Raw genomic sequence first — 25,117 nt, 5'->3', positions numbered from 1 at the left:
AAAAAAAAAAAAAGAAAAAATGAATAAACAGAAACCTCAATTAAATACAGCTGGGAGACCAGAATGGGGAGCTCTGACACCCTGTGACAATTGCAGAACCCAAAAGAAAGAAGAGACTCCTTTTATTTCCTGGCAACAACTCACCTAATAAAAAGCCATGAACTCTGTGTTTACTATAGCCCTCCCATTTTTCTTTTCCCCTCTATAAAAGAGTTTTCCTTCCTTTGCCATGTGGGGACTTGCAGATGGCTCATCATGGTTGTAGACTCTGAATTTCACTTATCTGCTGATCCTGAATAACTCCCCCCCCCCATTTTTTTTTTCCTGGAGAAATAACTAACAATTTATTTTTTTAGGTAAAAAATATGAAAAATTGTAAACTCTGTAGACTACTTTATTGTCTTTCAGCGAAGATTTACTTTTATTTGTTAGATATAGAATACTGGCAGATCATCTTGATCTACCCAGGAATAGAAATTCTTTGAGAATATATGATCTTAACTGAAAGTCAGCTGCATTTACTAGTAGCACTCTTCCTTTGAAAGCTTAATTTTTGTCTTCCTAGCACCATGGTGCTGTCAAAATCTGTGCTTAGTTTCTTAGCTGTTTGAGGCTAATTTTTTGCTTCTCAACTTCTTGCTCTTTATATGTACAGCTTAAGTATAATAATTTAACTCAAGAGGAAGCTGTGTGCAGAATATTGGGCTCACTTCTTTCTGATTCCCTTTTCTAGGATTGTAGACCCTCAAGTTCTGGTTGCTTTTGTAGCCCCAACTTAGGTATCTCCCAACTCAGTAAGGCTACTTTAAGCTCCAGAACATTACTTTTGTTTGGCTTCTGTGTAAAACCATAAATGCCCCAAAGGGAAACTCTGGCAGTAAATATGGGGCTCACCTCAAAAGCCTCCTCTTCTCTCCAAATATTGGCTAAGTTCTGTCTGCCTTTGTTGCTCTCAGATGCCTACAAAAACTTTCGGGGGTTATTTGTCCAACTTTTATAGTTATTCTTAACAGAAGGATTGGTCTAATACAAGCTATTCTTTCACAGCCTGAAGCAGAAGTCTATCTCATCTAATTTTTACACTATCTTTATGAATTAAATACATAGAATGTTGTTATGTGCATAAGCTTTGGGATTAGACTTTAGAATTTAAGTCCCAGCTGGCCACTGACCAAAATGTGAAAACTTAGACAAATTTTAACCTCTCTGACCCTCTACTTCCTCCCATTTTAATAAATATCTGAGAAATGAAGTCGCAGAAACTTCATTTTCAACTAAAATCAGGTAATCGGACTTTTATTTAAACTATTTCAGTGCATAATATGAGGAAAACTTCCAAATCCATTGTATGAAACTGGTATAATTTTAATTCCTAAAACTGAGAAAAATGACACCTAAAAATTATGGACCAATCTCATTTATGAATATTAATTCAAAAATGTATTTAAAATCGTAGCAAATAGAATCCAGCAGCATATTTTTAAAAATGCACCATGATTAGCAAAAGCTTATTCCAGAAATACAGGGATAATTGAATACTATGAAATCTACTAAATAAGCCATCACATTAATAGAGCTGAGGAGAAAAACATCATAGAATCCCCTCCATAAATGCAGAAAAAGTATTTCATAAAATTCAACACACATTTATTTTATTTTCATTCACCAAATACGTATTGAACATCTGTGCTATTATAAATAACACTGAGGATGCCAGCATGAAAAAGATACTGGCACCATCCCAGCTCACATTCCAGTGGAAGGAAACAGCCAATAAATAAACAAGTCAGGGGACAAGCTGGAACATACATTTATTTTAAAAACTCTATAAAATATGCATAGATCTCACTAATATAATAAACATCCTTTGGGCCAAGAGCCAGCATTTTACTTATTGGGAAACACTACAGGTTTTCTTCTTAAAATCAGAAAGAAGAGTAGGATACCCACTATGTTTACAACACTTAACATTAGGTGGAGGAATTAGCTAAAAGAATAAGACTATGTATAACTGATTTACTTTCTTATAAGGCAGAAACTAACACACCATTGTAAAGCAATTATACTCCAATAAAGATGTAAAAAAAGAATAAGATAGACCAAGGGACCTTCAAGATGGCAGAGGAGTAAGACGTGGAGATCACCTTCCTTCCCACAATAACAACAGAAATACATCAACGTGTGGAACAACTCCTACAGAACACCTACTGAACGCTGGCAGAGGACCTCAGACTTCCCAAAAGGCAAGAAACTCCCCACGTACCTGGGTAGGGCAAAAGAGAAAAGCAAAAACTAAAGACTAAAGAATAGGGACAGGACCTGCACCTCTGGGAGAGAGCTGTGAAGGAGGAAAAGTTTCCACACACTAGGAAGCCCCTTCACTGGTGGAGATGGGGGGTGGGTGGTGGTGGGGAAGCTTCGGAGCCAGGGAGGAGAGCGCAGCAACAGGGGTGCAGAGGGCAAAGCGGAGAGATTCCTGCACAGAGGATCGGTGCCGACCAGCACTCACCAGCCTGAGAGGCTTGTCTGCTCACCCGCTGGGGCAGGTGGGGGCAGGGAGCTGAGGCTCTGGCTTCAGAGGTCAGATCCCAGGCAGAGGACTGGGGTTGGCTATGTGAACACAGCCTGAAGGGGGCTAGTGCGCCACAGCTAGCCAGGAGGGAGTTGGGGAAAAAGTCTGGAGCTACCGAAGAGCCAAGAGACTTTTTACTTCCCTCTTCGTTTTCTGGTGCGCGAGGAGAGGGGATTAAGAGCGCCGCCTAAATGAGCTCCAGAGACGGGAGCCAGCCGCGACTATCAGCGCGGACCCCAGAGACGGGCATGGGACGCTAAGGCTGCTGCCGCCGCCACCAAGAAGCCTGTGTGCGAGCACAGGTCACTATCGACACCTCCCCTCCTGGGAGCCTGTGCAGCCTGCCACTGCCAAGATCCCGTGATCCAGGGACAACTTCCCCAGGAGAACACACGGCGCGCCTCAGGCTGGTGCAATGTCATGCTGGCCTCTGCCACTGCAGGCTTGCCCCACATCCATACCCCTCCCTCCCTGCGGCCTGAGTGAGCCAGAGTCCCCGAATCAGCTGCTCCTTTAACCCCGTCCTGTCTGAGCAAAGAACAGACACCCTTAGGCGACCTACACACAGAGGCAGGTCCAAATCCAAAGCTGAACCCCGAGAGCTGTGCGAACAAAGAAGAGAAAGGGAAATCTCTCCCAGCAGCCTCAGGAGCAGCGGATTAAATCTCCACAATCAAGTTGACGTACACTGCATCTGTGGAATACCTGAATAGACAATGAATCATCCCAAAATTGAAGCGGTAGACTTTGGGAGCAACTGTAGACTTGGGGTTTGCTTTCTGCACCTAACTTGTTTCTGGTTTTATGTTTATTTTAGTTTAGTATTTAGAGCTTATTATCATTGGTAGACTTGTTTATTGATTTGGTTGCTCTCTTCCTTTTTTTAAGAAAAATATATGTTTTCCTTTTTCTCTTTTTGTGAGTGTGTATGTGTATGCTTCTTTGTGTGATTTTGTCTGTATAGCTTTGCTTTTACCATTTGTCCTAGCATTCTGTCCGTCCTTCTTTTTTTTTCTTTGTATAGTTTTTAGCACTTGTTATCACTGGTGGATTTGGTTTTTGGTTTGGCTGTTCTTTCTTTCTTATTACTTTTTTATTTTTAATAATTAAAAAAAAATTTTTTTTATAATAACTTTTTATTTTATTTTTTCTTTCTTTCCTTTCTTTCTCTCTTTCCTTCAGAGCTGAGTGGCTGACAGGGTCTTGGTTCTTCAGCCAGGTGTGAGGTCAGAGCCTCTGAGGTGGGAGAGCCGAGTTCTGGACATTGGTCCACCAGAGACCGCCCCACGTAATATCAAATGGCAAAAGCTCTCACAGAGATCTCCATCTCAACACTAACAGCCAGCTCCACTCAGCAACCAGCAAGCTACAGGGCTGGGCACACTGGGCCAAACAACTAGCAAGACAGGAACACAACCCCACCCATTAGCAGAGAGGCTGCCTAAAATCATAATAAGTCCACAGACACCCCAAAACACACCACCAGACGTGGACCTGCCCACCAGAAAGACAAGATCCAGCCCCAGCCACCAGAACACAGGCACCAGTCGCTCCATCAGGAAGCCTACAGAACCCACTGAACCAACCTTACCCACTGGGAGCAGACACCAAAAACAACAGGAACTATGAACCTGCAGCCTGCGAAAAGGAGACCCCAAACACAGTAAGTTAAGCAAAATAGGAAGACACAGAAACACACAGCAGATGAAGGAGCAAGGTAAAAACCCACAAGACCTAACAAATGAAGAGGAAATAGGCAGCCTACCTGAAAAAGAATTCAGAATAATGATAGTAAAGATGATCCAAAATCTTGGAAATAGAATGGAGAAAACATAAGAAATGTTTAACAAGGACCTAGAAGAACTAAAGAGCAAACAAACAGTGAAGAACAACACAATAAATGAAATAAAAGATTCTCTAGAAGGGATCAATAGCAGAATAACTGAGGCAGAACGGATAAGTGACCTGGAAGATAAAATAGTGGAAATAACTACTGCAGAGCAGAATAAAGAAAAAAGAATGAAAAGAATTGAGGACAGAGACTTCTGGGACAACATTAAATGCACCAACATTCGAATTATAGGGGTTCCAGAAGAAGAAGAGAAAAAGAAAGGGACTGAGAAAATATTTGAAGAGATTATAGTTGAAAACTGCCCTAATATGGGAAAGGAAATAGTCAATCAAGTCCAGGAAGTGCAGAGAGTCCCATGCAGGATAAATCCAAGGAGAAACATGCCAAGACACATATTAATCAACCTATCAAACATTAAATACAAAGAAAAATATTAAAAGCAGTGAGGGAAAAGCAAAAAATAACATACAAGGGAATCCCTTTAAGGTTAACAGCTGATCTTTCAGCAGAAACTCTGCAAGCCAGAGGGGAGAGGCAGGACATTTTAAAGTGATGAAAGGGAAGAACTTAAAACCAAGATTACTCTACCAGGAAAGGATCTCATTCAGACTCAACGGAGAAATTAAAACCTATACAGACAAGCAAAAGCTAAGAGAATTCAGCAACATGAAACCAGCTCTATAACAAATGCTAAAGGAACTTTTCTAGACAGGAAACACGAGAAGGAAAAGACCTACAATGGCAAACCCAAAACAATTAAGAAAATGGTAATAGGAACATACATATTAATAACTACCTTAAATGTATATGGATTACATGCTCCAACCAAAAGACACAGACTAGTTGAATGGATACAAAAGCAAGACCTGTATATATGCTGTCTACAAGAGACCCACTTCAGACCTAGGGACACATACAGATTGAAAGTCAGGGGATGTAAAAAGATATTCCATGCAAGTGGAAATCAAAGGAAAGCTGGTGTAACAATTCTCATATCAGACAAAATAGACTTTAAAATAAAGATTATTACAAGAGACAAAGAAGGACACTACATAAGGATCAAGCTATCAATCCAAAAAAAAGATATGACAATTGTAAGTATTTATGCACCCAACATAGGAGCACTTCAATACATAAGGCAAATGCTAACAACCATAAAAGGGGAAACCGACAGTAACACAGTAATAGTACGAGACTTTAACACCCTGCTTTCACCCCACAGATCATCCAAAATGAAAATAAATAAGGAAACACAAGCTTTAATTGATATATTAAACAAGATGGACTTAATTGATATTTATAGGACTTTCCATCCAAAAACAACAGGATACACTTTCTTCTCAAGTGCTCATGGAACATTCTCCAGGATAGATCATATCTTTGGTCACAAATCAAGCCTTGGTAAATTTAAGAAAATTGAAATTGTATCAAGTATCTTTTCTGACCACAATGCTATGAGACTAGATGTCAATTACTGGAAAAAAATCTGTAAAATATACAAACACGTGGAGTCTAAACAATACCCTACTAAATCACCAAGAGATCACTGAAGAAGTCAAAGAGGAAATTAAAAAATACCTAGAAACAAATGACAATGAAAACACGATGACCCAAAACCTATGGGATGCAGCAAAAGCAGTTCTAAGAGGGAAGTTTATAACAATACAATCCTACATCAAGAAACAAGAAAAATCTCAAATAAACAACCTAACCTGCCACGTAAAGCAATTAGAGAAAGAAGAACAAAAAAAACCCAAAGTTAGCAGAAGGAAAGAAATCATAAAGATCAGATCAGAAATAAATGAAAAAGAAATAAAGGAAACAGCAGTAAAGATCAATAAAATTAAAAGCTAGTTCTTTGAGGAGGATAAACAAAATTGTTAAACCATTAGCCACACTCATCAAGAAAAAAAAGAAGACTCAAATCAATAGAATTAGAAATGAAAAAGGAGAAGTAACAACTAACACTGCAGAAATACGAAGGATCGTGAGAGATTACTACAAGCAAATTTATGCCAATAAAATGGACAAATTCTTAGAAAAGCACAACCTTCCAAGACTGAGCCAGGAAGAAATAGAAAATATGAACAGACCAATAACAAGCGCTGAAATTGAGACTGTGATTAAAAATCTTCCAACAAACAAAAGCCCAGGACCAGATGGCTTCACAGGCGAATTCTATCAAACATTTAGAGAAGAGCTAACGGCTATCCTTCTCAAACTCTTCCAAAATATAGCAGAGGGAGGAACACTCCCAAACTCATTCTACGAGGGCACCATTACCCTGATAACAAAACCAGCCAAAGATGTCATAAAGAAAGAAAACTACAGGCCAATATCACTGATGAACATAGATGCAAAAATCCTCCAAAAAATGCTAGCAAACAGAATCCAACAGCACATTAAAAGGATCATACACCATGATCAAGTGGGGTTTATCCCAGGAATGCAAAGATTCTTCAATATACACAAGTCAATCAATGTTATACAGCATATTAACAAATTGAAGGAGAAAAACCATATGATCATCTCAATAAATGCAGAAAAAGCTTTCAACAGAATTCGACACCCATTTAGGATAAAAACCCTCCAGAAAGTAGGTGTAGAGTGAACTTAACTCAACTTAGTAAAGGCCATATAGGACAAACCTGCAGCCAACATCGTTCTCAATGGTGAAAAACTGAAAGTATTTCCTCTAAGATCAGGGACAAGACAAGGTTATCCACTCTCACCACTATTATTCAACACAGTTTTGGAAGTTTTAGCGACAGCAATCAGAGAAGAAAAAGAAATAAAAGGAGTCCAAATCAGAAAAGAAGAAGTAAACTGTCACTCTTTGCAGATGACACAATACTATACGTAGAGAATCCTAAAGTTGCTACCAGAAAACTACTAGAGTGAAGCAATGAATTTGGTAAAGTAGCAGGATACAAAATTAATGCACAGAAATCTCTTGCATTCCTATGCACTAATGATGAAAAATCTGAAAGAGAAATTAAGGAAACACACCCATTTACCATTTCAGCAAAAAGAATAAAATACCAAGGAATAAACCTACCTAAGGAGACAAAAGACCTGTATGCAGAAAACTATAAGACACTGATGGAAGAAATTAAAGATGATACAAGCAAATGGAGAGCTATACCATGTTCTTGGGTTGGAAGAATCAACATTGTGAAAATGACTATACTACCCAAAGCAATCTACAGTTTCCATGCAATCCCTATCAAACGACCAATGGCTTTTTCTTCAGAACTAGAACAAAAGATTTCACAATTTGTATGGAAACACAAAAGACCCCGAATAGCCAAAGCAATCTTGAGAATGAAAAACAGAGCTGGAGGAATCAGGCTCCCTGACTTCAGGCTATATTACAAAGCTACAGTAATCAAGACAGTATGGTACTGGCATGAAAACAGAAATATGGATCAATGGGACAGGATAGAAAGCCCAGAGATAAACCCACGTACATATGGTCACCTTATTTTTGATAAAGGAGGCAAGAATATACAATGGAGAAAAGACAGCCTCTTCAATAAGTGGTGCTGGGTGAACTGGACAGCTACATTTTAAAGAATGAAATTAGAACACTCCCTAACACCATACACAAAAATAAACTCAAAATGGATTAAAGACCTGAATGTAAGACCGGACACTATAAAACTCTTAGACGAAAACATAGGCAGAACACTCTATGACATATATCACAGCAACATCCTTTTTGACCTACCTCCTAGAGAAATGGAAATAAAAACAAAAATAAACAAATGCGACCTAATGAAACTTAAAATCTTTTGCACATCAAAGGAAATTATAAACAAATCGAAAAGACAACCCTCAGAATGGGGGAAAATATTTGCAAATGAAGCAACTGACAAAGGATTAATGTCCAAACTTTACAAGCAGCTCATGCAGCTCAATAACAAAAAAACAAACAATCCCATCCAAAAATGGGCAGAAGACCTAAACAGACATTTCTCCAAAGAAGATATACAGGTTGCCAACAAACACATGCAAGGATGCTCAACATCACTGATCATTAGAGAAATGCAAATCAAAACTACAATGAGCTATCACCTCACACCGGTCAGAATGGTCATCATCAAAAAATCTACAAACGATAAATGCTGGAGAGCGTGTGGAGAAAAGGGAACCCTCTTGCTCTGTTGGTGGGAATGTAAACTGATACAGCTACTATGGAGAACAGCATGGAGGTTCCTTAAAAAACTACAAATGGAACTACCATATGACCCAGCAATCCCACTACTGGGCGTATACCCTGAGAAAACCATAATTCAAAAAGAGTCATGTACCAAAATGTTCATTGCAGCTCTATTTACAGTAGCCAGGACACGGTAGCAACCTAAGTGTCCATCAACAGATGAATGGATAAAGAAGATGTGGCACATATATACAATGCAATATTACTCAGCCATAAAAAGAAACGAAATTGAGTTATTTGCAGTGAGGTGGATGGACGTAGAGACTGTCATACAGAGTGAAGTAAGTCAGAGAGAGAAAAACAAATACCGTATGCTAACACATATATATATATATATAGAATCTGAGAAAAAAGAAAATGGTTCTGAAGAACCTAGGGGCTGGACAGGAATAAAGACACAGAGGTAGAGAATGAACTTGAGGACACGGGGAGGGGTAGGGAAAGCTGGGAGGAAGTGAGAGAGTAGCACTGACATATATACACTTCCAAATGTAAACTAGATAGTGGGAAGCAGCTGCATAGCACAGGGAGGTCAGCTCGGTGCTTTTTGTCCCCCTAGAGGGGTGGGATAGGGAGGGTGGGAGGGAGACGCAAGAGGGAGGGGATATGGGGAGTTATGTATATGTATAACTGATTCACTTTGTTATAAAGCAGAAACTAACACACCATTGTAAAGCAATTATACTTCAGATGTTAAAAAAAAGAATAAGGCTAGAGAAAGCAACTGTAGACCTAGAAACTGGGAGAAAGAAAGAAAATCACTGCTATATTCAGATTGTATAAATATACAAATGGAGAGCCCGAAAGAATCATTAGGAAACGTATTACAAGCAATAAGAAATTTAGTCATGTGGTCGATTACATCAATATATATGAATCATTTGCCATCACATATAACAAATACTAGTTATTTCCAAGGATGGAGGTGCCAGCCCCTAGAGCAGAGAGCTGAGGAGCAGCGTGGGAGGAGCTGGGTTTACTCAGTGCATGATGTGCTTCATGGCTTTCGTATCTCTCATTATAGTTACTACCGCCCAAGCTCCCTCTTTTGAACCCTGAGGCTGAGGAACCAGCACGTTGGAAGCTTGTTTGGTTAATTGTGCTGTGCTGATGTGCTGCTGCCCTATAACACGTATCTTCAATTGGTCTCCACTTGGGCTTTTTTTTTTTTTTTTACATCTTTATTGGAGTATAATTGCTTTACAGTGGTGTGTTAGTTTCTGCTTTATAACAAAGTGAACCTTGTGACAAAGTGAGAGAGTGGCATGGACATATATACACTACCAAACTTAAAATAGATAGCTAGTGGGAAGCAGCCGCATAGCACAGGGAGATCAGCTCCACTTGGGCTTTTGACGCATTACAGAGATGGCAGTCAGAAAGTGTAATTTGGGCAGGACAGTCTTTTCAGGGCCTCCTCAGTTTCCTTTCTAATATTGCCTCCCCTACCTGGCTCCATAAGAATGCTAGACAAGAATGTTAAGGTATGAAAGACAATATCATTTGTTTAAAAAGTGATGGTGCTGAATGGTCTTTTTGGTTGTGATTTTGAGTTGTCCCAAGTTCAGTGTTTGATCTTCTTTTCTTCAGTTGCTAGAATGGATTTTCAGCTTATTCTCAAGATTAGGCTTTTTATTCCTAAACTGATCATTTATAATGGATTGTAGATACTTTTTATTAGTTATGAAACCGCCATATGTTTCAGCCTTTCCCCCCATTACTTCCCACTGGGTCTTTTCCTGCTTCCTGACCATGCCCTGTACTTTTTTGCCACCCTGTCTTTTCTCAAGCCATTCTCTCTTCCTGGTGCACCCTCCTTCCCTTATTGCTGTCTGAAAGCCTTCCCATTCTTCAGTGCTATTTACAAAGTGCTTTTAAAAAAAAAAACTTATGTTTTCAGTTGAATGTGAATATATTGGTATTTATCAAGGCAAAATCACCCCTTTATTTCTCAGTACTTTGTGTTTGTTCTGTACCCTTCTATTCAACTGTGCATATCTTCAATGCAGGGACTCTGTTTTACCTATGTAATTTCTGAAACACTTTGCTTATTGCTTTGCACAGTGCATGAAGATGAGATTGAGTTTAGAAAAGCCAAGGGGTTAATTCAGTCCAGTGGCATGGACTGGCTATCCAAATTGTCCATAATATCCTACCTTTTGGAAACTATTGATGAGCATAATCAGTCACCAGATCACGCTAGTAACCTGCACAGGAGCAATGGTAGTCTTCACCATGGCACCACCAATCACGACCTACTACTGCTCATATAATTCTGGCCCCTGTCTTCTTATGTTTTCCCCAGGCCCTACAAGCACCTGCAGTCTAGGTGGAGGGTGGGAATTCAACTTGGAACGAGGTCTTTCCTAACAACTGATACCAGCCCAGTTTCCACATAAGGAAGACCATGAGAGTTGGCTCCGTTCATTAAAAACTGCATGATTAACAGTATTTTTTGCTTAAGCCAACAAAGCAACAAGTAGTTTACATTTACAGGTGTGTGTATGTATGAGAGTTTAATAAACCCCACGTTGCTGAGTGTCTTGTCCTTATGAGATTGTTTACCGTTCTGTGAATAAATGTCTAACAACAGGTGAGATATTTTCAAGTATCTCTACATATGAATTATTCTTCGAAAACACCAAGTCTTTCTTTTCTTGCAGGAATCCAGACGCCTTGAAGTCACAAGAAGAGAAGGTAGGGAAGATGCATTCATACTCGTTTCATTTTCGTTGTTGGCATTTGGATGTAGTTTGTTGAAGTTAAGACGAACTTCAGCCTGTTCTTTGACATTTCGTGTGACCTTTTCTGGGTGCTGAGTATTTGTCACTTGCCTCTAGGGACTGCAGGAACTCAAGTCCAGGTTTGCTTGTGAGAACTACGTCTTCTACCTTCTAGTATCAGAGATGGGATCTGGCGAACTGGCTTATTCATGATAATGTTTACAGTCTCTCCAGAGAGGCCTCATCTTTTGAGTGAAGTTTGAAGTAATAATTTAGTTCCACCCAGTGAAAACCACTTCAACAATAAAAAATGGTTTATGGTTTGAGGTATTTCAATATCTGGGAACATGTGCCACTGTGAAAAATATTTCTGATTAGATTTTTACAACTTTAGTTAAGCTGAAATAGATATATGCAATTAATTTCCCTTCTGAAAACAATGCAATGGTGTTTTATTTTCCCTGCCAGAGTTCCTCTAGCACATTCGTTTTCTGATCACTGAGGTAAATATATATATGGGTGGTAACTTCTGAAATCTTTTAGTGGAAATTGAAGTTTACTTGCTTTCAGTAATACCTGGCCTCTCATGAGAGGGTGTCTTTTGTATGATTTATGGAAATCACCACCAGTCAGCCCTTTATTGCAGGGATGGGAAGATGAAGTCAGAAACCAAAGTGAGTTCTTGGTCTAGAGTCTGGCCTTTGGCTTTAGCCCTAATCACGCCTCGACCTCTGTGGTATTGTCTCCAAAAAGAGCGCCAATCTTTAAAAGTGAGCAAATACCATATTGACTTTCAAATCTAAAAACCTCCCCCGGGTTTAGTTCTTATTTTATGCAGCACAGTGAAAGACACAGAATGGCCATGTTACCAAAGTGTGTTCCTAGACCTAAACTTTCCATACTATCTGTACCGATGGGTTAATAGAACTGGTTGTTTGCTGCTGTCCATGGTGCTGGAATCCTGGATACAAAGGATCTGGATTATCTAGCTATAGGATGAATTTTCTGGCTTTCATTCTCATTTGCCATCATCTGGTTTTGGACTCAGTGTCCTCTGAACTGCATCCATAGCGTAAATGCATTGTTTGGATATCAAAATCAAATGAAATTGGATGAAGGTGGGTGGGGCAGGGAAGGCATATTTCTTATTCAAAGGTGTGTTCACAGTGAGTGCGATAACATGTAAACTGGAGAGAAATAGCCATTAGGAGAGAGGTTGGCATGAACTTTGGTTTAGAATGCTATTCATTCACTACCCCTGAGTGTGATTGTTTAGAATTCATTTGAGTTATGGAATCACATATAAACTTAACTGTTTTGGAATATTACTGTCCTTGTGTTAGAAATGTCTTTGAATAGTAAGGCTAGGGTATGAAAGAACCACATGTACTTTTGCTCAAAGACATAAAAGGCCTTACTGTACCCGGGACTCCCAATTCCTAGAAGACTGAGTGTCTGAGGATGAGCAAAAGCATGGTCAGGCTGTGCTCTAATCATCCATAATCCCCTTCTCTCTAGAAGCAGCATGTTTCACAACTGGCATATGCCTTGGGTTTGTACTGGTAAATTTGTCTTGACATAACATAAACCTTTTTCTTCCTATTGTGAACTGATGTGTTTCTTGCTTGTTTCTGGTAAGGCTGAGTGTTTGAAAATTCCTGAAATAGCCCAGTGCCTTAATGTCAGTGCTTATAACCTGGCAGGAAGGAAGGAAGAGTGGGTTCCGAGTATTTTCAAGTCTGAGATTCACAGACTTGGGTAGTAGGGTTGTTAATCGTTTTTTTTTTTTTTTTTTGGTATAGATGACTTTTTTTATAAACAGTAAAATATATGTGATGTCTCAACTACAAGCCTTTCATGTTGAAAGGGTCTCTAACATGAGTTACTTTAATATTTTGAAACAAAAAATTTAAGAATGTCACAATGGAAACAATCCAATACTGACAAGCTCTAGTGATCAAAGACATTCTCTTTTAGTTAATGTAAAACAATTCATAATTACAGAGAATGTTCTAGCTGTGGATATCATGAGACAAACCACCTTTTCAGACCAAAAGGAACTCAAGGCTAGGGATGAAATGGAGCTCTGATGCAAACCAGCCAAGTGGGGCTGGTTCCTTTAAAACAGTGGTCACCGACTGTTCAGCTTGAGCAGTCCAAGGACAAAGGAAAGCAGAAAACATTTCCTCCTCTTTAAACCTGCTATTCATACCACACGTACTGACCACTCTCATTGCTTTGGTCAAGTGCGTGGAAGGCAGTTCAATTCCAGTTCGGAGCCACCATCTCCCCATGCAAAGCTGCCCTGTGGATGATCCAGACTTAGTATTTTTCCTGAGAGCCACCTGCCAGACATCTTCATGAGGTGACCACAACTGTATACTTTCAGACTGCTTCCTGACTAGGCTCCATCCAGGACAGACACTGACAGTGCCATTCCTCACGGGGCCAAATAGTTTTCCTTGGTCAACTCCTGAGTCCCCATGACAAGGCAAGAGGAACTTGAGAACCTTCGTTGCTGGACTTATACGGGAGCATGAGAGTAGGGTTATTAATCTTCTCCAGAACAGTGTATGGGTATAAAAATAGTAGAAGCACTGTGAATATTTCAATAAACTATTATTCCTACAAACACAAGTAAGACATTTTTGTCTAGCAACATACACTTATCTTGATCTGGCACTGAAAGAGGAGCAAATAATTAACACTCTGAATTTTCCTGCCCAGTTTACCAAGCCCAGGAGATTCTGGAAAGGTCTAGAGAGGTAGCCTCTGAACCACAAAACCCAAGATGTTTTCCTTTTTTTTTGTTTGTTTTAATACTACATCTGACTCAAGATATCAGCTCCAACCAGAGTTCATTGCAACAAATGGATGACCAATTGCAACTTTACACTATGTGACTTTTGCAAACTCTTGAATAGGTCTGTGGAGTGAGAAATGAGGGGGCTAATATTAGCAGTGGAAATGGAGTCTGGGCTAAGTCACAGTTGGGTTAGAGATCATTAGGATGACATGAATGCACTGTGTGCCTCAGACCCAGTCTCTGCTTTATTTCCCCCTGTGGCCCTCCCATCCAGTGATGTCACAGTTCCCAGATTGTAGCCCAGCTTTCTTGCCTCTGGCCTTCACTGTTCCTGCAGCCTGCATGCTCCTTGTCCCTCATCTTTTGTGAAATTCCACCTCTCCCTCACCCCTTCCAACTCTCTTTCTGAAGATTTTTGCTTACCCTACTTTACCTGAGAGTTAAGGGCTCCTATTAGGTCATTCAGTTCCTGAGAGCTGAGACCCTCCCCTCGTTCACTCCCAGAGTCCTCAAGGCCTTAGCCCAGGGCCTATAGTTGCTCAACAATCATTTCTTGAATAAAGTGCAAATTTAAAAATTGCTTTTTATATGTGCTTTTCACTCTGATTCTGTCCTAGTGCCAAGCAAGAGAGGCACTGAGTCATTGGTTCTACAAAGGCACTTTTAGGGAGTGTTCTGTGGATATCTAGATATTACCAGCTGGTGCATTGATGAAAGTGCTCTATGTTCACATAAGCTTGGTACTATGGGTTGAATTGTGTCTCCCAAAAAGGTATGTTGAAGTCCTAACCCAGAACATGTGAATGTGACCTTACTCGGAGATACGGTCTTGGCAGATGTGTAATTAAGTTAAGATGAGATCATACTGGAATAGGGTGGGCCCCAATCCAATGAGTGAGATCCTTTTGAGAAGAGAGAAATGTGGACACAGACACACAGGGAGAACAGCATGCTTCGATGAAGGCACAGATTGGAGAGATGAGTCTGTAAGCCAAGGAACACCAAGGATTGCTGACAATCACCAGAAGCTAGGAAGAAGTGACAAAGAATCCTCCCCTAGAGCCTTCAGAGGGAGTGTGGCCATGTCAACACCTTGATTCCTGACTTCCAGTCTCCAGAACTGGGAGAAAACAGATTTCTCTTGTTCCACTCAGGTTATGGAACTTTGTTACAGCAGCCATAGGGAAATAATACACTTGGTAAAGGCTGGACTCAATATTGAGCTAGTAGTTGTTATTTTTTACTGCAGAACCTCTCAGCTCTTTAAGATGCTAAACAGGACTTTCAAAAGGAGGTGTAATATGCAGCATTTCCCAAACTTAGTTTCCCATGGCATCTTGACCTGTTGCTTTTAATCATCTCTGGGCTGACATTCCATGCAGTGCCCTTTGCAAGCCCTGCTCTAGAGAGTCCATGGAGAGAGGGAGTGCTTCATCAGAGCCCCGGACATGCCCCAGCACCAGTGACTGTCTTCCAAGGGTGGTGCATGGAGAGAATGGTGAGCTAGTTATAATGATAACTATGTCTCAGTGGCTCTGAAGTTTTCAGAGAGCTTTCATGTTCTTTACCTCCCTTGACTCTCAGTAACCCATGGTATGAGCAGAGCAGATAGCACCTTGCATGAGGCTCCTTCCTTTCCATGCTAATTTTGGTAGGAACAAAGAGTCCTCTGGGTCAGTGTCCCCCTGGACCAATGTCCCTCTGATGCAGTGAACCTCTCTAATGGGCGGGGTGGGGTGGCTTAAGTGACTTGATCTTGCTTCACCATCCAAGGATTTCTAAACATACATGATCACTGCCAAGCCCAGAAAGCTGAGCGGGACTCTTGGAAGAAAACTTCCTAAGGGAGCTTTGTTTCCAATTTAGATATGTGGTCAGGGCTCTTGGGAGATAGAGTATCAGAGGTTGTGGCAGGACAGCAACACTGGGAGGACGTCTCTTAGGAAGGGTACATGCCTACCCCAGCTGGACCTACTTCCACCTTCAGGGCAGTCCTATATTATCCTCCTGCCCTGGGACCCGCCTGTGCCAGCTGCACGGGGAAGGAGAGATGGCTGCTTCTTTATCTTCTTTCTAAGGCAGGTGTTTTTACACCTTCCTCTAGACACCTACAATTTAATTTTAACTTTTTCTAAAGCTTCAGCAAAAGTTGCCAACCTCACCTCTCCAAGACACTCCCATGTTCACTCTGAGGCCTGATGCTGATTATGACTGCCAGAATTCATCTACTCAGACCAGTGCTTTTCTCTAACTGATCCCATCACATTGAATTCCAGCCATGAGAGAACACTTGAGTAAGCTGAGCAAGCAACTGGGATAATTCAGCCCTTGTCAGCCATCTCTTAGAGCGTGGGGTGATCTGTAAGCTCCTCCAGATGTCTGTGCTTGTGCTGCCATTAGAGGCTGTGGGTTTGGGGGTGGGCACCAATGTCACGTTGCATTACCCACCCTCCCAACGATGGTTCACTCACACATTCCAGTCTAGACCAGCTTGGTGTGGCTTCCAGCAGGGCTGTGAGGGAAACCTGAGAGGAGGGACGCTGCTGTCTTCACGGAAAAAGAGAGGGGAGTGACAGTCACACAGCCAGGCTGGCTCTGGCTCCTTAGCAATGCAAATCTCCTACATAAACATGACCTGCCAGTCCTGAGTGTGTAACTAGAGCCTCACTTTGTGAAAACCCTTGGAATTATCCCCTTAATTGGCAGCTGCCTCTAATAGCCCCTTTATAGTTCTTTGCATCTGGGTGAACTTCAGCTATCAAGAATTGCATTCTGTTTGCCATTAATTTTGATTTTGTTTAACAGATGTTTTCTGGATCTCTCAGCTGCCTGCATAATCTATCTTGGTGTAATGTACAGTGGGTGACTGTCTTCGATGAAACAGATTAATAAACTCCTAGCTTCTTTTGAGATAACTTCTTGAATGGTTGCAGATGTAACAAATTTAAAAGGGAGCCATCCAGATTTGGCAGTGCCTGGGATGGTGGGTCCTTTTCCAATCAAGACTGCCATATGGGGAAAGAAATGGGGTTTCCTTCCCCATCCTACCCCCACTCTATACAGCGGAGCTTGTTGGTTCTCTCCTGCAGTCACTGGGCTCCAAAAAGGTGGAGGTGGCATCTAACTCCTTCAATTTCTAGCCCCACAGCAGTTGACTCTTTCTGGATAGAGCTGCCACTCTTTAGCTGCTGCAAAACTGTGTTGTACCTAGTTGCCCCAGGTTAAGTGGGGAGTGGATGACACAGCTGGCTGATGTGTTCTGGTTGCATACAACGTTTTGGCACCCAGTTTAGTCATGACCAATTGGCAGACAGTAGAATCCCACCTCTCCAACTACAGTGTGCCTTCGGGGAAGTTACTCAGTCTTCTCTGAAAAAAATGAGGATAGTAATAGTATAGACCATTAGTCCCAACTCTGGGTTGTTGAAACCCAACTTGCACTGGCTAAAGCCTAAAAGCCTGTGAAACTGCAGAATCTAAGGGAGGGTGGATCTGGCTTCAAGAACAGCTTATACAGGGATTCTGACACCCCTTCTCCGTCCTCCTCTTGGTGTGTTGGCCTCTTCCACACAGCTTTGCAGGATGACCCCTAGCAGCTGCAGCTCACAGGGTCCTGACTGCTCACCATCTCAGAGGGTGAAACGTCTTTCCTCCAGAGTGACAGAAAAGTCTCAGTGAGGATTCTGATTTGCTGGCCTTGTATAATATCACGACTCGAGCCCTAAACCAATCACTGTGGCATGGAGGGACTGGAATACTGTGATTGGCCAGGCGAGATCAAATATTCTCCCCTTGGGGTTTGCAGAATCACCCTTACTCAAATGCCAGGGAGTGGGTGTAGGTTTGGTCCACAGAGGAAGGATGCTGGGCAGCATGCAATCAATGCCCCTCACAGCCTCCTGGACATAATATGGGGAGGGATTTGGCATGGAGGGCCCTTGGCACAGTGTGGGCAGTGGCGTCAGTGCCCAGTGAGGTTGGTAGTCTTCATTATGGCTATTCTCATACTGTATCTGTAGATTTGGCCTCAGACATGCAATGAGGAATGTCTCAGTCACCAAGTCCATTCCTCTGTCTCCAAGCAGGCTTAAGGTGACTTTGCATATTGTAGGCTGTTGACTTTTCCTGAGAAGGATTTTCTGAAATTTAGCCATTCCCATCTGTCCCCTCTGTCGGAGGCTTTAACTTTCTGCTCAGATTCTCATATTCTGCAATCAGAAGGACCAAACAGCTCTCTTCTTGATGATGTCTTTAAGAACTTACGGGCAAACACACATAAAATTTGTCTCCCCAGATTAAGGGTTTCCTGGGCACTGGGGTCAGAAACTGTCTTGAGCATCACAGTTACTAGACCCTTTATATTTCCTTTCAATTACTTCATCGTAATAAAGCTCAGGAAGTGCAGACAATGGCCTTCCCAAGGACCGAGCACAGCCTTAGCCAGAGGATTCTTGGGTTGTGAGTAACCCCAAGCTTCTGTTCCCCAAGCTTCCCGAAAACAATTCTAAGTGCCTGGACCTGGAAAGACCAGCCATGGACTAAGCCCAAGTGAGCCTGAGTTCTCTCTACTGCCCCTTACGTGTTCTCCCTTAATCAGAGGTCTTCCAGGCTCTTGGTGAGTGGCTTTTTCCTCCTATCGTCTGGCTGATGTCATTTTCTCCAGTGATTCGGAAGAAGCAGGACCTTGCTGCGTACACCTCAGGGAGTCACTCGTGCTGCTGTTTGAATGTGTGTGATGCCTCACCTGGTGCCTCAGCGCCATGGCACACAGCACTGGTGGCTGCGGCCTGTGCTCCAATGGCAGCTCTCATGCTGCTGTGTAGGATGAGCCCTGGGAGAGCAAGGATCGAGGCTCTTCCTGCTGGGGTCTCCCACCCTGTGCACACAGCGAGCACTGAAAACGTGCTAGATCCCGGCACGTCCTAGGGCTGACCCAGCTCTTTGTCACACCTCCACTTCTCATAAAGTAAAATCACAGGTATAGCGGCTGCCAGGTTGTTTGGCACCCCTGTCCCATGTGCTGTGCTTACTTTTACTACTACTGCTCTTGGAAGGGCTCCCTCTCCTTAATGACCATCCTCAGGGAGCTACTCTGCTCTTTCTGACAACTTGTGGGTCCCTCTGATAGAAAGTCCTTAAAAGGTGCTCATGCGAATCAGCTAAATCTTTGTGGTTATGAAGGGCCTCAGTAGGTCTGAGCGGGGTCAGGAAGCCCTGTACAGTGGGCTGTGTCAGCGAGGAGTCTCCCTGGGGTTGCCATTGCAAAATGTGTGCATAGCTCCCTGTCTGGAATTGGTGGGGAAAGAGTCATGTTATCTAAGAAGTCATAACCCCTAAAAGATACGAACCACTGCAGATTCGTAAGGACAGTACGGCAAGCCCTTCATAAGACAGCATCACTCTGAATCGCACCAAGCTGGCCTGTCAAGGCCTGTCAAGGCCTGCTGGACCTGCTGAGGTCCCATCCTGCCCAGGGGGGTCGCCTCTCTTCTCTAAGATCCCAGCAGTGAAGGCTGACATTTGTCATCTTCGCCCCTTGCCTGGCCCCCAAGCCAGAAGGAGTTTCTCTGCTTTTCAGGAACCCTTGAAATGATCTGCTGCATATAAGCACTGAGGTCCTTTTCAAACTTGTTAAGCCATTTGCCCCAGCAATATTAATATGCCATCAGCGAGCCTCTGGGGCTAATTATCTGTGACTTAAAAATCATTTGTTTCTGTCTCTTTTATTTTTTTGCTGCTCAACAGCCTTTCTTTCTTGGGAACGAGATACAGAATCCAACTGACCGTTATGATGTAATTCCTTTCTTGTCCTCAGAATTACTTCATCTGTTAAAAATTCTTAAAAAAAAAAACCCCCACAAAACCCCCCTATCGCCTTACTTTCAGATTGTGTTGTCTCTTTATAACAAATCTTTAATCTCTCAGCTTCAGCAGTCACAGAGCCCAAATGGGGAGGAATCTGCAAGGTGATATGTCTCATCTGAAGGAGGGAGGCATGTACTGCCCTCTATCCTGATCAGCCCCACTCACTTCCGGGTGCTCACTGCTTCTGAGCCATTGGCCTGTTTCTCCCTGTGGCTGTGGTGAGGGCTTCACGGTGTGCCCTCTGGCACACAAGCATGTGGTGAACAAGCCATGTGCCCCTGGAGGGCCCTTGCAGGCCAGGCAAGGAGGGCCGGAGATCCTGGGCATTATAGCCCACCCAGTGGTTCTCTGCATGCTCAGTTTTTGGTTATGCTTTTTGGCTGGGGCTGTCATGGGGTTCCAAGAAAATGCTTCAGGGTCTGCATGTAGAAAACTTTTTTCAAAACGTTGAATTTTACATGAGGTAAGATTAGCTTGCCTTCTGTTCTCAGGAAGTCAGGAAACATGGGCCCCAGAAATGAGCAGGCACTGACTAGCCACTGGCTCTGTGGGATGTGGACCGTGACCTGCATGCAGCCTCTGGGACGTGGGTGAAGTCAACAGGGGGCAGTCTGGGCCGGAGTGTGGGTACAGTCAGTGTTGCTGGATGGTGCATGGCGCTAGTTCACCTGGGTGCCTAGGCTGGTCGTTGCCCACCAACCCTCTCTCTGGAGGCCTCTGTGGGGAGTTCGCAGGCCCTCAGTTGCCCCCTCACCCCTGCAGTGCTTTTAAAGCAATGTCTGGGAACGTATTTTGATCATGATTACTTCTAAAAGAGAAATCACTCTGGTGGAAAGGTAAATACCATTCTTAGGGTTTCGTGAATGGTTCCACAGGTGGATTGGAGTCTGCTGGGTGTGCGGTGATGACAGGGAGTGGTCCCTGCCTTTACAGAGCACTTGCATCCACTAATGTGTCAGCCGGGAGATGCGCGAGTGTCCTGTAGATAGAAAGGCACCTGGCTGCCCTGCACCATGGCTAGGCACCTTGCAGGGGGGCCGACCCCAAAGTGGGAGAGTATTTGCTCAGTGTAGACCGACAGGGCGGCCTAGGGGAACAGCTCTCTGAATGGCCTGGTGGACGTGACTTCTCAGGATCTTCTCTCCAAAGGATGGTTATTTGTTTGTTTGTTTGTTTGTTTGTTTGTTTATGCAGGCTGCACTGGATTTTCGTTGCGGCATGTGGGCTCTTAGTTGCGGCATGCATGCGGGATCTAGTTCCCCAACCAGGGATCGAACCCGGTTCCCCCACATTGGGAGCGTGGAGTCTTACCCACTGGACCACCAGCGAAGTCCCCAAAGGACGGTTCTGTTGGCAGAGGGTCTCCTTTTGGGCACACTCAATTAGTGGGGACATTTTTGTTGTTGGAAATAGCAAAACGCAGTCCAGCTAGCCCAAACAGAGGATCTTGTTGGCTTAGGTAACCGGACAGCTGGGTAGGGGATGGAGGCGTGAGGGATGCCGGCTTCAGGCAAACCTAACGTAGGGTACCAGGACCTGGTTTCACTCATATTCCCTCTCACAGCTGATTCCCCCTCATGGGGAGTACCAGCCGCCCCTCCTTCCACCTCCAAGTCCCATGAAGAGGGAGAGCTTCTGGTCTGCTATTTCCCCCCAAAGTGCTAAAATCTACTCAGATTGGATGGGCTTGGGTCACATGTCCCCTCCTGAATCAGTGACTGAAGCCAGGGGAATGCTACATGCTGCTGGGTTTAGCAGAGTCACAAGCTGTACTCCTGAGAGTGAGAAGGAGGTAGATCCCCAGGTGACAACTAGGGCTCTGCCCAGGTAGGGAACACAGCGCAGGAAGGTGCATAGTATCAGTTACTTAATCATTTCACATCTGGTGTCTATCACATCCTCCACCCCCAAGGAGTGTTCAGTGCCTCAAAGGCAGGCGAAGATTCAGCAAGCATTTACCTAATGTTTCAGAGGAGGGCATCTCTTCCATCTTCTGAGAAGGAAACAAAGGCTAAGAGACAACATTGATGACCCAAGATCACAGGAGCTTATAAGAAAATGTGACTTGGAACCCAGATCCCTGATGACAAATACAGCACGTTTGGTTTTTAAAATCGTGGCTGCCTCCAGGGACGGGATCTCCTGCTCCTTCAGCCTCTTCCCCTGTGATAGACACAGTGATGTGGTGAGGTGCAGCGAGCATCCCCTGGCCCGACTATGGGGGTGTTACTCTTTGGACCCCCAACACATTCTCCTTTCTTTAGCCCTTCAGCCGAAGGGCATAAAGATGAAAAGCTAATGTGCAAACCCCCCCAGTCCCACCCCTTGGTGACTTCAGTAGTCACCTCCATGGGGCTTCCAGAAGCTTTATTTTCCATTCTTCATAAAAGATCCCCCTTCTTTCTTGGAAAGGGGACGACGAGGCCTCTCTGCACTGCTGCTTCCAAATGGGCATTATGTGGCAGGCAGGGGCACAGATATCGTGGGGTGACCTGGGCCATACAGAAAACCAGCGCTCTTGATCACGAGCCGCTTTTAAAGTTAAGTGCTTTCTCGTTCATCTATACGTTAATTTAAGAGTGAAGGCTTACTTCACTGCTTTAATATAAATTCCCTAGATTGGAAGGGTTCTTAATGGAAACATTTTCACACTCAGTCTCTTATTTAATCCTCATAAACACCCTCTGACACAGACATTGCAATTTTGTTTTATAAATAAAGAAAAACGTGGGACCCTTTGAATGCTATAGGAAATTGATAAAATAATTAAAATGGGCTTAACTGAGGTCATCCAGGAAAGCACATTCCTGATGGAAATTCAGCAATGTTTGTACAATTCTGATTGAAATGTTCACATTCGCAGACGTGAACTCATCATTCTGCAGTTGAAGTGTCCACAGGGTTAGGGTGATGGGACCCTGCAGGGCTGCCGCTGCCAGAGAGAACCAGAGACCTCCACGTTCAGAAGAAATGGGGCTTAAAGGAGAAAATCACAGGTCCAGACAAAGAGTCATGGGAGGGAAAATACATTTCACATCTGTTTCTTTTACTAATTTTCCCAGTTGTTTGTGCTCTCTTTTTGCTGGAAGCAGCATTCCCATCCCGCTGCTTGGCTGCTTCATTTGAATTTTTATCAGTTATGTAAATCACTGCATATTTGGGCCCCAAATGGGAGTCCTGTGGCTAAGAGGAGACGTTTATCCGACAGGGTCAGATCTAATCTCATGCTTAGAAACTTCAACTGAAAATAAAATGAGTTGAGGTTGGTTTTTTTCTTTCTTTTTTTTTCTAAAGACAGCAGGTCTGTAAAGCTGTGCTAGCATATCACTTACCCCCTTTATACAGAATGTGCATCTTATACTTGGATAGCGTTACCAGGCTGCTTTTTGCTGTCAGAGAGCTTTCTCATTTGTCATCTCATTTACTACATTTAAGAAAACTTGCGCGTTGGCTGGAGTGAGGATATTATCGTTGTTAACTGATGGGTGGGGAAACCTGATGCTCAGAGGTGGCAAGGGACTTGTCCCGGGTCCTGCAGCTAATGGAGGTGGGGCTGGAGCGGTGATGTCAGCTCTGTACTCCTCCCACCAGGCTTCCTCTAGGAGTGTGAGTTTACAGCAGAAGTTTTCAAATTAAAACCCAATGCGAACGCACAGAATTTTCAGGCCTGTTTTGGTTCTTTTAAAAATAAATTACCGTGAAGACAACTTTTCTCATCTGTCAATGTAATGATCCCATACCTTGGGGATTCAGAATATTCAAAATGTGTGTGGGGGAAATGGTAAAAGTTAATCATTTTCACAGTATCTTTCTGTGGTGAGGTTTAATTACCACTTGACATATTTCATGGTTTAAAATGATGACAGTTTAAAATAGAGCCAGGGAGAGCCAGAAAATCCATTCATTACTGTGTGTCGGGCACTGCTTTAGAGTAACCTCCAAATACAGATGCTCCCCACACAGATGATTCTGCAGCCTGTTCACATTGCTACAGATGTCCCTGGAACTGAAGCCCAAATTGAGAACTCCATTCTGACCCTGCCGTCATCATCCAGAGGGAGCATGGGTGAATCTAGCCTCATGGTTTGTTTCTTGGGTCATATTCCAGATGCTCACCTCCCTGACGCTCTCCCAACCCAAACCCTCTCACTGGCTTTCTGCAGAATTTCTAATGAACGAGACAATGCACTGTGATGTGTGCTTTGAATGAATGAATGAAAGCTACAAAGGGTGATAAACATTTCCATGTGTCTCTTGGGGAATTGCATGCCTTCCCAAGATGAGAAGGTTGAGAAGCAGCCTCCTGTAGTGGTTGTAGTTGTGGTTGCTGTTTAAGAAGCTCAGCTGTTTGTCTGTGTAGGAAATAATTAAATAATTGTTTCTTTCCCATGGGACTTCTGGAACAGGAGCCGTTCGGACTGCACCTGTCTGTCCAAATTTCAAATTTCACTTTGGAGAGTCCTGGGAGAGGGAGCAGATGAAGCCATCTCAGAAATGCAAATGCTGTTTGACATCTATTAGCTCAGTGCTTATCCATCGCTGACAGCAGGATCCATTACGCTGCCAGTGTTCACAGATCAGAGATACTCGGAACATAGTGAGAGATGTGCCAGTGCTGGCCGAGCCCCATTTAGATGACCTGAGAACATGCTGGATGTGCCTAGCTGTCTGGTCCAGGTGCCCCCTGTTCCCCCACCTCACTCTTTGTTTCCAAGGCCAGTCCTACAGCCAGTCTTTGTGGCTGTACCCCCTCCACCAAGCAGCCTGCCTGAATGCTCTGTGTGGTGGTGGTCGTGCCCTCCTTGGGAAGTCTAGCTCTCTTTCTGGTGCTGCCATTCATGGAATCATCCCATGATCCAACCCCACGTCCAGAAAATCTCTGCAGGGTCGACCCTTATTTTCAAAGGTGGAGACACACACCTGAACAGGGGAAGTGACAGACCTGAGGTCCCATGGCTAGTGAGTAACAGAGGAAGGACGTGAGGACCTGAGCCAGTGTGCATAGACCTCCGGGCTCTCTGTGGTTGATTTTCTTCCTTTTCTTCCTACCCTTGGGGCCAGGTTTTCCTTTCTCTCA

At 43.2% G+C, this 25,117-nt stretch overlaps 1 protein-coding gene across 5 annotated transcripts in view; it reads left to right on the top strand.

Moving 5' to 3' along the window:
* Positions 1 to 25,117, top strand: part of FSTL4 (follistatin like 4) — a 446,761-nt gene that overhangs the window by 42,057 nt on the left and 379,587 nt on the right. For all 5 annotated transcript variants that reach the window (XM_089909321.1, XM_089909323.1, XM_089909322.1 and 2 more), the window contains exon 3: positions 11,310 to 11,343. In XM_089909321.1, coding sequence (XP_089765447.1) covers positions 11,310 to 11,343 — 34 coding nt within the window. The remainder of the gene's footprint in view (positions 1 to 11,309; positions 11,344 to 25,117) is intronic.

This window comes from Delphinapterus leucas, chromosome 3 (genome assembly GCF_059928025.1).
Source record: "Delphinapterus leucas isolate spDelLeu-1000000601 "Yukka" chromosome 3, BTC_Dleu_Yukka2, whole genome shotgun sequence".
Taxonomy (NCBI): Eukaryota; Metazoa; Chordata; class Mammalia; order Artiodactyla; family Monodontidae; genus Delphinapterus; species Delphinapterus leucas.
The sequence above is the reverse complement of the archived record's forward strand: the minus strand, read 5'-3'. Positions and strand labels throughout refer to the sequence as shown.